Raw genomic sequence first — 12,120 nt, 5'->3', positions numbered from 1 at the left:
CATCACAACAATTGTTCACAACGAGTTATTGGAATTACAAACTCAAACCTGGCATACAATTTTAACGACCCAACAGTTCTCTGATGTTAACCTTTATTGCAGCCTCTGGGCTTTCCTGAAAGTTAGTTCAACACATACATTTTTCCTTTCCCCATAGAACACTGTCCATCACCCAATGTGATACTTCCCAGAATCTCCAACAAGAAAGAGAGCAACATTCATCGTATCTACTCATGTGCCTGAGGAATAAACAAACGCCACATGAAATGGGGCCTCACAAGGGTTTAAAAACGAAAAAGAAAACTTTACCCAAAGTCTGTTCTAGGAAGTATTCTGTACTTCACTTTATTGGAACATAATTTGCCTCTGAGCTGACCACAGCGTGCAACCCGGAAAAACGTTTAAGATTTGAGATAGCTAAACTTCCCGCTAATCACACACTTCAGTTGCTAAGTTCATTAAAATTACTCAGCATCTCTACAAATCATGTTTTTAAGTCTTTGTTCATGAAGCAGTGCAAGGAGACAAGCCTCTGAGGAACTGCGAAGGTACCTGACTGCCACGGAGAACACAGAGCGGATTTCAGGGGATACACGAGGCCTACTGCATAGGGGCAAAGGGAATTTCCTTCCCAAAACCAAGATAAATTTCAGCGGTACCGAGAGGATACCTGCTGTATTAACCCTCCGACCCTCCCGGCTGCTTAGGTAACACCTGTAAAGAGGAAACTTCGGAAGGAATCAAGAGACCACCCCCGAAGCGAAAACACCCAGGAGTACCTTTCCCCCCTTACCCGCCCCCGCCGCTGCCGCCAGTCCGGCCCTCGCAAAGCCGAGACGGGCTCCTCTAGGCACCAGTTCCCTCACAGCCAAGCAGTCGCTTCGGAAAAATAGGTACCCGAAAACCACATCACACCGCGGACTGGCGAGGAGGAGGGGGGAGGCAGGATCAGTCAGAGCCGCCTCGTCTGCTGCTTAAAAGGAACACAGCCCAGGCCCGGCCTCCAGCTGCTTAGCAGCAAGCGGAGCAGCTCCCAGGCACCTCCGCAGCCGAGCGAGGAGCGAGCTAGGCCCCGCTGCGGCTTCGCAGGGATGCAGAACGAGGAGCGGGCTCTGCACGCCGACGGCAGGGTCACGTCCCCGCCCGGCCCCAGCCCCACACACAGCACCCGGGGGACAGGCGGGAAAAAGGGAGAGGGACACACACACGACACGACGCTCAGCGAAAGGCCCGGAGAAGCCCATCGGCGCACCTCCTCAGGCCGCAAATAGCCCAGCCCCAGTACGGAGAAGAGAGAAAAGGAGAAAGCAAGCCGCAGAGCAGAGTAGAATCTCCCCCTATGGACACCCTGCAGAGAGGTACCCCCGCGCCCAGGAGGCCCAAGCCAGGCAACAAACAGGGAAAGGCAAAGGACTAGGAAGGGGGGGGAGGGGAGGAGGAACGTAAGAAACGACAAGAAAGGAGATGAAGCAGGGTTATAACCCAGCCCGTGTAGAGGAGGGTACATGGGGTCCCAGCTCGGGGCGAGGAGCGTTGGGGGGAGGGTAGCGGGGGAGGGCGGCCGCACTTACTCTCATTTAACACCTCCAGCAGCTCGGCGCAGCTCTCACACATTGTTCATTAACAGCAGCAGCCGCCGCCGCCGCCTCCTCCCGACCATTGATTGATCCACTCGGTGCTGCTGATTGATGATTGATGGGGGCCGGGGCGGGGGTCAGTCGTGGGGGGGGGAGAGGGGGGGAGGGGAAGGAGGGGGCGGGAAGGAATAGGAAGATAAGGGGGAGGGGAGGAGAGACAGGGGCCGGTCTGGGATCTGGGGGAGGGGGGGATGGGGCGGTTAATCAATGCAAATGAGCCTGTGGCGGCGGCGGTAGCGGCGGCGGCGGGGAGGAGAAGCCGAGTCACTCACTGGCTCCCAGTGACTCCACGCGCCGCCATTTTGCTGAGGGGGAAGGAGGAGGAGGGGACGAGAGCGAAGGGGGACAGGGCGCTCGGGCTCAGCTCGGCAGTTTCCGACTAGGCAGCGAGGCGGAGGTGACCGAGCCCCTCCTCCCCTTCCACTTGCCCCGCCTTCCCTACCACGGGCAGAGCGGCGGGCTGGTGAGCGGGGAGAAGGAAGGGGGCGGGCCTGCAGCCGGGGCCGGGAGGGTAAAATGGCGGCCGCGATAGTTGCGGCTGGGCGCGCGCCGGGGGTAGGGCGGGAAGCGCGTTTCCCTGCCCTCTTCCCGCCTCCCACGAGGGGGGAATCTCCGCCAATAACGCACAGGCGCCGTTGTGACACAGGACGGAGGAGCGGCCTCCCCTGCTTAAAGCGAGCGGCTGTGAGCGAAGGCCTGCTCTTCCACTCCCCGCCTCTGTCTGGAGGCTCGAGCAGAGCTGTTGCCGCGTCCTGTTTTCTGTCCGTGCTCGCCTCTTCCAGGACTGCCGGAGGATAACCCCGGATGCAGGCTCGGCCGGCTGCCGGCGGGTGTTGAGCACTGCCCACTTACTCCTGTTTTTTTCATTGGTACAATATACGCCGTCCGAGGTGGAGTAGTCGTCCTAGAGTGCAAAGGACCTTTAGGACCTCCGGCCTGAAGAGAGCGCCGAACGCAAGGGCGCACAGCACCAACGGGCGCCTTAGGGGCGCGTTGCAGAGCACTGCAGCTTCCGAGTTCAGGCGGGGTTTCTGAGCCTTCGTGTTTGGGTAGTTCTTCAGGATTTCCGCTGACGGGACGGAAGAGTCCTTGGCCGCCTGCTTCCCGCCCAGCCCTGGTTGAGGACAGCGAGAGCTGACTGCAGCGCGGACAGTCGTCGACCCTTCCGAAAATGAACTTTATAAGTGCTGCGGTAGCGTTCTGTGCAAATTAAATCATTCTGCGTAATACGCGGCTAATGGCCAGCACAGCATCTGGGGAGAGCTGGAAACACCACGTTTTTATGGTAAGGCAATATCTCGCAGAACAAATGAAACGTCACGTGAAATACAATTTACAATTATTACAACTACCACTTAATTCCGAGGTACTTTTTTAAGGAGGTTCCAGACCCTTGGAAGACGAGTTTTCGGTCAAATCGCCTTGTTTCGATGCGAGAGTCCACCTCGTCCCGTCCTGTCCCCCGCCTTGTTTCTGCCATCTGCTCACCTTGCGCTGTGACGTTCTCCCAGATAGGTGCAGTTGGAACATGGCTCTCGGCGGCTTTTTCCTCCCGAGGGTAGGAACTGCTCCAGTACCGTACGCTGATTTTTATTTTTGCAGTACCACCCAGTGGTGAGTTACTGTATTATTCCGAGGGCTTGCAGCTTACTGATTTGTATATATGGGATTACGGGAACAAACCTCTTCATAGCCGCAATGCAGGTGCGATATAGTGTAGTAGGAAGTAAAATAAACCAAAGCTTCCAAATTAGGGGGAGGCTTAAGTGTAAGAGACATAAGATACAGGTCTGATGCCGTTGTGGAAACAGCTCTATTTTCTTAATTCCATGTGCATATGTATAAAGTCTGATAACAGTAGTGTGGTTACTTCCCACTCAAGTGCATGGAATGCTCTCCTAACACCACCGAGGCATCCATTTGTTTAAGACCAAGAACTCCACTGCTGCTTTTAAAAAAAGAGACAAGTTCTTGTAAACCACAGATCTACTCTCAGCTACAACTGCTGTGGAAGTCAGGAACATAACTAGAATGATCTTTCACCTAGACTTTTTGTCACTGCTTGTTTTGGAAATGCTTGCAAAGTTAAAATTATCAATGGGAATAGCTGTTCTTAAACGTTCCCTGTTGAAAGAGCCATTAAGTTATATTAAACTAATAAAGAATATTAACTTCAAGACTACATGAGACCCACATTCTATGTTGTCTCTCACAAATGTTAATAAAAGTACTTACCAAACATGGTTTCTAAGTATTTTTCAGCCTCTCCTAGCTTGCCTCATACTTTATGTTTTAACCTGTTTTCTACATGAACATGCATAGTTGGTCATTTGACCCCAGAATTGTTGAAAGACTTAACTAAAGCATTTTTTGTTAGCCACATTGACTACTGTAACAGTTGATGACTCAAAGCCAGAGCTGCCTGCTGTAGGATGACTGAATTCACCTTCGTTTTGAACTTCCTGTTGCTCTGCTGTAGGTTCCCATTCCTGTAGCAGAAACAGCTGAATGGATTGCATGTTTTATTCCTTTGCTGCTAGGATTTACAGTGAAAGATGAACTCTTAATGATTTCAGCAGATGCTAAGAGGAGAGAGGAGCTGTGACAGCTGGAAAACAAGTAATTTCTGCTGTACAAAGGATAACGTCAAAAAGGTGAACTGTAGCCAGTTCAGTTCTATGATGACCTCCAGTCTGGACTGATACTGGAAAGGGTTAGCATCCATTACCTTCAGTAAACCTTGACTGTGACATTCAAGGCAGCTAGTCTAAACCTGCTTTTTGAAGGTAAGATAGCCTGAGGATTATTACCCACATCCTCAACCTTCACAGTCTGGTTCAATCTTAATTTTTATTATTTTAGTCTATGAAGTAGGTGTCTGGTAACTGGTTGACTAATCCTTTTGCTTTGAAAGCAAGATAACTATGTATCTGTGTGTGAGCAACAGTGTCACCAGCAACTGAATCATCTTACCAGTGAAAGAGACAGCACAAGCCCTTGTTTTGGTTTTTGATGGTTTGTTGTGGGTTGTTTTTTTTGTTGTTGTGGTGGTGGGGTTTTTGTGTGTGTGTGTGTTTACATCTGGACCTCTTTTGGACTTCCTGCTGTTAAAGCACCTGTTTAGTGTTCACTTGGAGACCACTTAAGATAGCAGTTTCAAGTTAAGCTTGAAAGTAAACTGCTCAGAGTTTAGTAAAGCTCTGAGTAGAGTTCACAAGCCAATTGCAAGTATTTGAGCTCATAACAAACAGTTACAAAGGTTGATGCAAAAATGCTCAAGCCAGATCCAATGCTGATGAGATGCCACAAAACTGGTCATTACTGCCTGGTTACCAATACGTGTTTAAATAATCAGTACTGGTACTAAGCGAGCTGCAGTCAGCACTTCATAGTGCACCTACATGCTTAGCATTGGTAGGTAGTTACATCAGGAAAAAACCCCAACAATTTTGGCTCCTCCCTCCATCTTCCAGTGCAAATCAGCCAACTATTCCTGACTGGTCTTGGCTGAAATGACAGAATCCATGAAAGCCTACATACTGCAAGACTTGGAGAAAAATCTGAAGACTTAAAAGATTTTCAAAATATAAACTCTTGGAGGACTTGGAAGAGACTATACCTAATGTACTGCCTAGGAAAACCTGGTTTGCTTTTTACTTACAAGGGGTTAAGAGAAAAAAAAAAATAAAGATGTCTTATTTTCATCTTTAACTTCCATCATTCTCCTCTGTACTCTTAATGTGAAAAATATTCATCAACCATGCTTCTGTAGTGCTCTATTTTCTGGTATATGCTTAGAGCAAAAGCCCTGTACAGAGGCCAGCAGGTCTGTAAAACATCAGTGATTTGTATGTGCTTTTAAGGTGCACTGCATGTAAAATATTAATGAATGAATGCCTCACAACTGGAATAGCTAAGCCTTTTTCCAAAGAAACACTGTTCACCATAATCCACCTCAGATAATGAAGCAAGAATCTCCTAAATCTGAAAGTCTAAACTCAGTCAAAAAAATCAAGTGCAGAAGTACATTCATAAAGGGCAGATAGGAGTTATGTTCCTTTACTCATGTTTGGCACCAAAATGTTTTTCAGTTACCCTGCAGCATTTAATTTCTGGTTTTGCTCAGTTTTCCTCTCCCTTTGGAGACAGACATAGTAAATGGGAAGAAAAAGTCTAAGTAAACAGCACCCCAGAAGTCTCAGGTGAGTAACAGGCATATATGCAAAGATCCCAAATGGACTGCAGCCAGACTGACCCCTAGGCACACTTCAGTGCCAATACAAGTTTCTCTCTACTCAGTCTATGTTTTATTGCATTATTTACAGCATCTTTTCCTACTCTTTTCATTTCCATTAAGATGTCCATACCTGAAGTTTTACTGTCTTTCTAGTGCTGAACAGTAACTCCTAAAGCTTCCTTGAGAGATGAGCCTTTCTAAAGCTTTTTTTTTTTTTGCATAAATATTAGCTTTATTGTAAAATAGTTCACTTATCCAATCAGATTAACACACACCAAATTATTCTAGTTAAAAAATAAACCAAACAAACTAATCTAAAAGGCTTTGGAAAATAACCTGCTTAAGTTACAGTAGCAAAAACACATCATGGTAGTCTGAAACAATGACTTGGGGTGTCTTCATCAGCTAACAGGCAATCCATTTATGTAAACACAGAAAACACCCTGTAGGATTTGTGGATGTACCTGGAGTACACAGAATTGGGCATTTTGAAAAATCTGTATATAAATACGCACAAAGCATTGGTTTACATGTAAGTACAAGGTACACAGATGTTCGTATGATAGTTCATGCTTTTTGTCCAGGTACTGTAATTTACAGAGTGTGCGTAGGAACTAGAACTTTCTCAAATGTACATTTCAACTATTTTTAACATTCAGGATAACTGCACTAGAAATATGCACACACAACTCCAATCTGTACTGGTATCCAGAGCTCTGCAAAAGCCACATTTTCAGAGCATCTGCAGAGATCAGAGAAAGGCACCAATTCTTAAGATAACAAGTGAAGACTATAGTTAAGCTCCATATCTAAAAAGAAGCAAAACCTAAGATTTAACTTTTGCTACTAGGCAATCCAAGAAGTATTAAAATAATGAAACAACTCTTCTCTGAGTCAACTTGAAAAATACATTTCAGATTTGCAGTTTGAGAGTTTAGGTCAGATTTAACTCTTCGGTATACAAGCAGACCAAGAACATCAGGCTATCTTTAATATGGGAAGAAATCGTGCAAGTAAAGCATTTTGTTCAAAACTACTGCCAATGCACTGTTTATGCCACTGGCTGTCAGAACCAATTTGCTGTTTATTTGGGACTCATGGCATGTGACATTGTGCTACCAGTAGTGTTTATTTCCATAAAACCTTCTCTGCACAGCTTTTGATAAATCTGTAGCTCTACACTGCTGCAATTGAGCCTGGTCACAAGAGAGTTTGTGTTCGTTGCAGATGTGCCCTTCAACAGTACTTAAAAATTTTTACACTATTCAAGATGACACCACCTTCACTGAGTGGAACAGAGAGCTATACATCAACCGGATGGAAGACATGGGAAAACTCAAATCCATGAGCTTTAAAAGAAGAGTTTTTAACTATCAAAACAATTAACCATTTTTAAGTCTTTTAAGTGTATTTTTAAGTCTTAGAAAGGGTTTGAGGAACTTTCTCTCCAAAGATGGGCAACTGCAAGCTCCTGTGAAACGATCTCCACTCAGGAGCAGTTTGCTTTTTTAGGGTCAGTTAAGTAAAACAGATGGAGAGATGTTCACCAGCAGGAAGGAGCCAGTACTTAAGACTAGAAACATCCGGTCATAGCTGAATTCATGAACAGTGGTAACTCATGCATTTCTACTTCAAAAGGAAGTTACATAGAACACCACAACTGCCTAACCTTGTTTTGCAGCTCTGCGTGAATGGCTGTGAATTACTCTGCATCATAATAACAATCTTTAGGTTAGAGACCAAATCAATGGAAAAACTTTGAGCGCGCTTAACATCAACTGTGAGAAAATAGAGAACATGACAAAAACAGGGAAGCTAAGACTGAACACTCTTACTGTTCATACTCTTCTTCTATCTGCACTTCATAAACCTGTGAAAATCATCCAACTACAAAACTTTACATAGAAAAATAATGGTAGCTCTTGTGTACACATATTATTAACATGTACTAGTAAGAGTTGTTTATTCAAGATACAGTGCAATACCTCTGAAATAATTTGCAAGGGAGTCCATGTAGAAAGAAAGCAAAAATACCTTACTCTTGGCATTTCATGGTAACGTAAGTATGGATATTTACTCATGGAGGTCAGACAGAACAGCTACTTTTACTTCCAAATAGAACCCAACTTAGTTCACATTAACTTCAAGCACAGCCAAAGTCCTTGTGACGAGGCAAGCAAAAGCACATTAGCTGGACCTCAAGGAACTTTTCCTATGCCTTCAATATACAGATCTTAAATGTGATTACAGCATTTCCATCCAATAAAAGAATAAAGCCAAAGAAAGAAAAATAAATGTAAACCAAGTTTATTTTGCTTTTAAGTAGTGTTCTTTAAGCACTACAGCATGGTAAACAATGTAAATTAGTGTAAGTCATCTCAAAAGCCTTTTTTTTTTTTGTTTTTTTAATTATTTTATGAGTTGTTAAAAAGATGCAGCCTATTCTAACAGGATAAATATTTTAACCATTTCACTTCGAGTTAATGAAGGCTCACAAATGAGCAACACTCCTCATTGAGGAAAACAAAAAGCTGTTGTCGACAAAGCGACAGCACACACACAAAAACAAAAGAACTGTGTAAAAATAACTAACTGTACTGTGTTCCCATACTCTTTAGAAGTTGCTTTACAATGGGATGATGATATGCACATGATCTTGCTGCAAACTTGCCATACAACTTGCAAATACATGTAGCCTAGCCTTACCACTCAGTCCAATCCAAAAAGATGCTAAGTCATCAAAACAAATGCAGCACTACAATCCTCTGCTTAATTAATTCAATCTGGTTTACTTGTTACCATTTCTTCTAGACTGCAGGACAGACTAGAAAGAAAATGATCCCGAATTAAAACTGGTAACTCTTACAGGAAATTGTATTATTTTGTAATATAGTCTTTTACAAGTTACGTTTTGCCTATTTTCCCCTTAGCCACAGAATGGGCATGAAGTAATTACTTTGAAAATGCCTTATTTTCAACTTCATGCAAATCTAAATAAAGATGACCAAACAAAAGCTTAAACAATGGAAGGATATTTCACAGAAAGTTTCTTATACAAAAAACACATAAGAAAAAGGGCCACTATGTGACATTTTAATTTACAAATTGGCATCATTTTGGTCAACAAATATCCAAGTGCTGTTCTCTTCTATCACAACAAAGTAGCTGTACAGAAAGAAAACTGCAAAACTTGTTTTATTTTATTTTTTCAATCACACATGTCCTCAGGAATCTCATGTGGATTAAGAATGCCAGGTACAGACATCTGAAGTTTATGTTTCTCCTCTTGAGCCTGCCGAAGGGCTGTTTCTCTTTCCTCCAAGAATAAGTCTGATGTGTCTTCACCTGCAAATTCCTGGATAGTTCATATGGAATTGTTAGTTCATTGTCAAACTAATGAAAAACTATTGTCAGCTAGTCAGTGTAATAAACCTACAAAATTCAGAATGACACAGGAAACATCTTCCTTTCACATTCCCCCATCATGACTATTTTGCTTTCAGTTCCTAAGGTCCAAATATAATGGTGGGCAAAATATTTTATGGTCTTTACTAAGTGTAACAGCACAGGATATTCTGTTAAAGGCAGCCTTTGAAGACTATCACCATTAAAACACTTATTACAGATTTGAAGTATCTGATGATTGCAGTCTCAAAATAAATCAAAAAATACTTTCCTACAATATTCCTGAATTCTAGAGTCTTTTGAAAAAAAAGCAGGAGTACTGCCTCTAGCAAGGTTCAAAGCATCCCAATACCAGGTAGAACTGAAAAAAAATCTGCTGAAAAGTCAACTTGATTTATTTCCCATTGAAGTAAGTTTTGCAGCCTTCTTAGACATATGAATAGTATGCACAAGTTGGGCCTAATTTATAAAATTAAATCACAGTGAAATAGATTATATAAATAAACACTTTTCATTTCTTGAAAAAATGCATCAAACCTACCTTGATTTGGACTAGGAAATCCCTTAGGTGTTCCTTGAAGGCAGGAATATCCTGGTTTAAACTGAAGAGTCCTGTTACAAACAGCTTAACCTGGGCACTAACAGTAAACACATCAGTTAGCACAGATATAAGAACCCACTTAGGAGCAGTAAAAGAAACACAGCAGACTTACTCTTGCAGGTGAGGAAACGCAGATTTGAGAAGATTAGCAACATACTCCTGAATAAACATCTGGTTATTCACTGGATTTCCAGGGTTTAATGGAGTACTTATTTTCCCCTCCTCTACTAAGTTGAACATGTATGCAAGGATGGACGCATGCATTGTTAAACCTGGACAGATCGAAGTTATACATACACAGTTATTATTCAGAACACTATTCTGATGGTCAAAAGCATTGTTTTCATCACCCTGCTCACAGACATGCATCCTTACCAGCAGTGTGTGAGGTGTCTGTAACAACTGAGAAAATGTGCTGAAGGATATCACAGAAATATGTCTGATAGAAACTCTGGGCAGCAGTCTCTTTTTGTGCAACATTCTGTAGTAGAGTATAAAGTATCTGAAGTCCTGGAAAACGTGCATCAAAAAAAATATGACCAACAGAACAGTATTACAGCTTCTATGGACAACTTTGTCTCTTTCAAAATGATACAAATATCACAAGTAATTCTGACTGGCACAAAGACATACAATGATCATAGAATGGTTTGAGTTGGAAGGAACCTTAAAGATCAGCTAGTTCCATCTAGTTCATGTTCTCAGGCACTTCCTCAACTAGACACTAGAGGGCTATCACCACATGTACACAGCATCCTAGTTTGGTTTGTATTACTGACAAAGGCACAGAACCAGTTCACATTGCTTTATTGGTACTAATGAAAGTGAGAGAAACCCTCTAGTAAAGTAAGTGTTTGCTAATTGAAGCAAGGAAAACAAGGGGAGACCTTACTACTCTTTACAACTACCTTCTCCCCATTATCACATGATAGAATGAGAGGAATCTGTCTCAAGTTATGCCAGGGGAGGCTTAGATTTCTTTACTCAAAGAGTGGTTAGGCATTGGGAATAAGCTGCCCAGGAAGGCGCTCCTAGAACATGTTAACATGGCACTTTAGGATGTGGTTTAATGGTCATGGTAGTGTTAGGTAGGCAGTTGGACTCGAATGATATTAAGTGTCTTTTCCCACCAAAGGAAAATCTGATTCTGCAAAATGTTTTCCTTTAATTGCACAAAAACATCATGACATTACTAGGTGAAAAGCCACTGGAAGTATTCTTTATCCACATTCCTTCCAAATCCTGATACCAGACAACTGGCCAAAACACAAGTGGCTTTACAACAATCTTTTTATCCAGTAGCAACACAACCTCGATAACCCTCTGGAGGGCTTTAGTTATTCAAGTTTGTTAACAGAAGTGATTTAGTCAGCGGCTCAATGACACTTCATCCTTTAAACAGCTTGTGGTTGTCTAAGGGAAACAAGCCATCAAGGAAGGTATTTCCCTTCCATTATGTCATGGGCTTGCTGTCAAGACTGCAAAGTGTTCAGCCTCAAATAATTTTCCTCTTCTACTCAATTTTTCATTTTTTGAGCAGCTATCCTGCTGCCAAATACCACAGGCAGCACAACATAAAGGGGGCTACGACACCAGCTTTAACAACAATGAGCTGTTGCATCATTTCAACCATTTCAAGAAAGTGCCAGCCCTCAGGTGGAAAAGGAAACTGTAGCAGTGCTCTCAAACAACTGTGGAGACAAAGCAGCAGCCAAGTGTTTCAAGCCCATTAATGTATACCTGGCTGACAACTTGAAGCAGAAAATATTGTTGTGCTAATGTGGTACAGAATCATGTTGCTCAAATACTAAGTTGGGTTAAAAAAAAAAACCTGCATAAAACCAACCACCTGCCAAGAATACCTGATACTGCAAATTAAGTCTGCATATGAAACACTTTGCTTTACCTGTATCTGCAACATTTCTCATTGTGTGTTTGAAAGCCCAAATAATAGAATCCAGAACAAGTTTGAACTGTGCAGGTGGAATGGCCAGGAACGCTGGGAAGCAATTTGAATTTACAGCCTGGAGTAGCAAGAAGAAGTTTGTTCTATGTTCAGGATATTCTTCAAAGTCCTAGAAGCAGGGCAGGAAAAAAGAAGGGGGAGAATAATAAGCTTCCTAACAGAGGACCTTATGATGGCTCTTTAAATAGAGTAGGTCAGTAGCTGACACAGATCAGCATTTAGACCTAACTGCAATAGTTACATTTCCCTCCAAACTTCTCACTGTAGCTTGATA

At 43.0% G+C, this 12,120-nt stretch overlaps 2 protein-coding genes and 1 long non-coding RNA gene across 10 annotated transcripts in view; 1 reads left to right on the top strand and 2 right to left on the bottom strand.

The window, feature by feature from the left end:
- The window catches only part of USP34 (ubiquitin specific peptidase 34), a 118,743-nt gene extending 116,932 nt beyond the window's left edge, over nt 1–1,811 (bottom strand). For all 5 annotated transcript variants that reach the window (XM_068153223.1, XM_068153228.1, XM_068153227.1 and 2 more), the window contains exon 1: nt 1,572–1,811. In XM_068153223.1, coding sequence (XP_068009324.1) covers nt 1,572–1,614 — 43 coding nt within the window. In that variant the 5' untranslated portion in view covers nt 1,615–1,811. The remainder of the gene's footprint in view (nt 1–1,571) is intronic.
- A 321-nt stretch (nt 1,812–2,132) lies between these two features.
- On the top strand, nt 2,133–3,876 carry LOC137448580 (uncharacterized). The gene is made up of 2 exons (XR_010989144.1): nt 2,133–2,922; nt 3,017–3,876. It is a non-coding gene; the product is annotated as an uncharacterized lncRNA (long non-coding RNA).
- A 4,287-nt stretch (nt 3,877–8,163) lies between these two features.
- XPO1 (exportin 1) overlaps nt 8,164–12,120 on the bottom strand; it is a 42,859-nt gene continuing 38,902 nt past the window's right edge. For all 4 annotated transcript variants that reach the window (XM_068153232.1, XM_068153233.1, XM_068153236.1 and 1 more), the window contains 5 exons: nt 11,787–11,955; nt 10,256–10,390; nt 9,993–10,152; nt 9,821–9,917; nt 8,164–9,229 (listed from right to left, as the gene is read on the bottom strand). In XM_068153232.1, the coding sequence (XP_068009333.1) occupies nt 9,083–9,229; nt 9,821–9,917; nt 9,993–10,152; nt 10,256–10,390; nt 11,787–11,955 (708 nt within the window). In that variant the 3' untranslated portion in view covers nt 8,164–9,082. The remainder of the gene's footprint in view (nt 9,230–9,820; nt 9,918–9,992; nt 10,153–10,255; nt 10,391–11,786; nt 11,956–12,120) is intronic.

Source organism: Melanerpes formicivorus, unplaced genomic scaffold (genome assembly GCF_026170545.1).
Source record: "Melanerpes formicivorus ecotype bairdi unplaced genomic scaffold, bMelFor1.0.p_v2 SCAF_25, whole genome shotgun sequence".
NCBI lineage: Eukaryota > Metazoa > Chordata > Aves > Piciformes > Picidae > Melanerpes > Melanerpes formicivorus.
The sequence above is the reverse complement of the archived record's forward strand: the minus strand, read 5'-3'. Positions and strand labels throughout refer to the sequence as shown.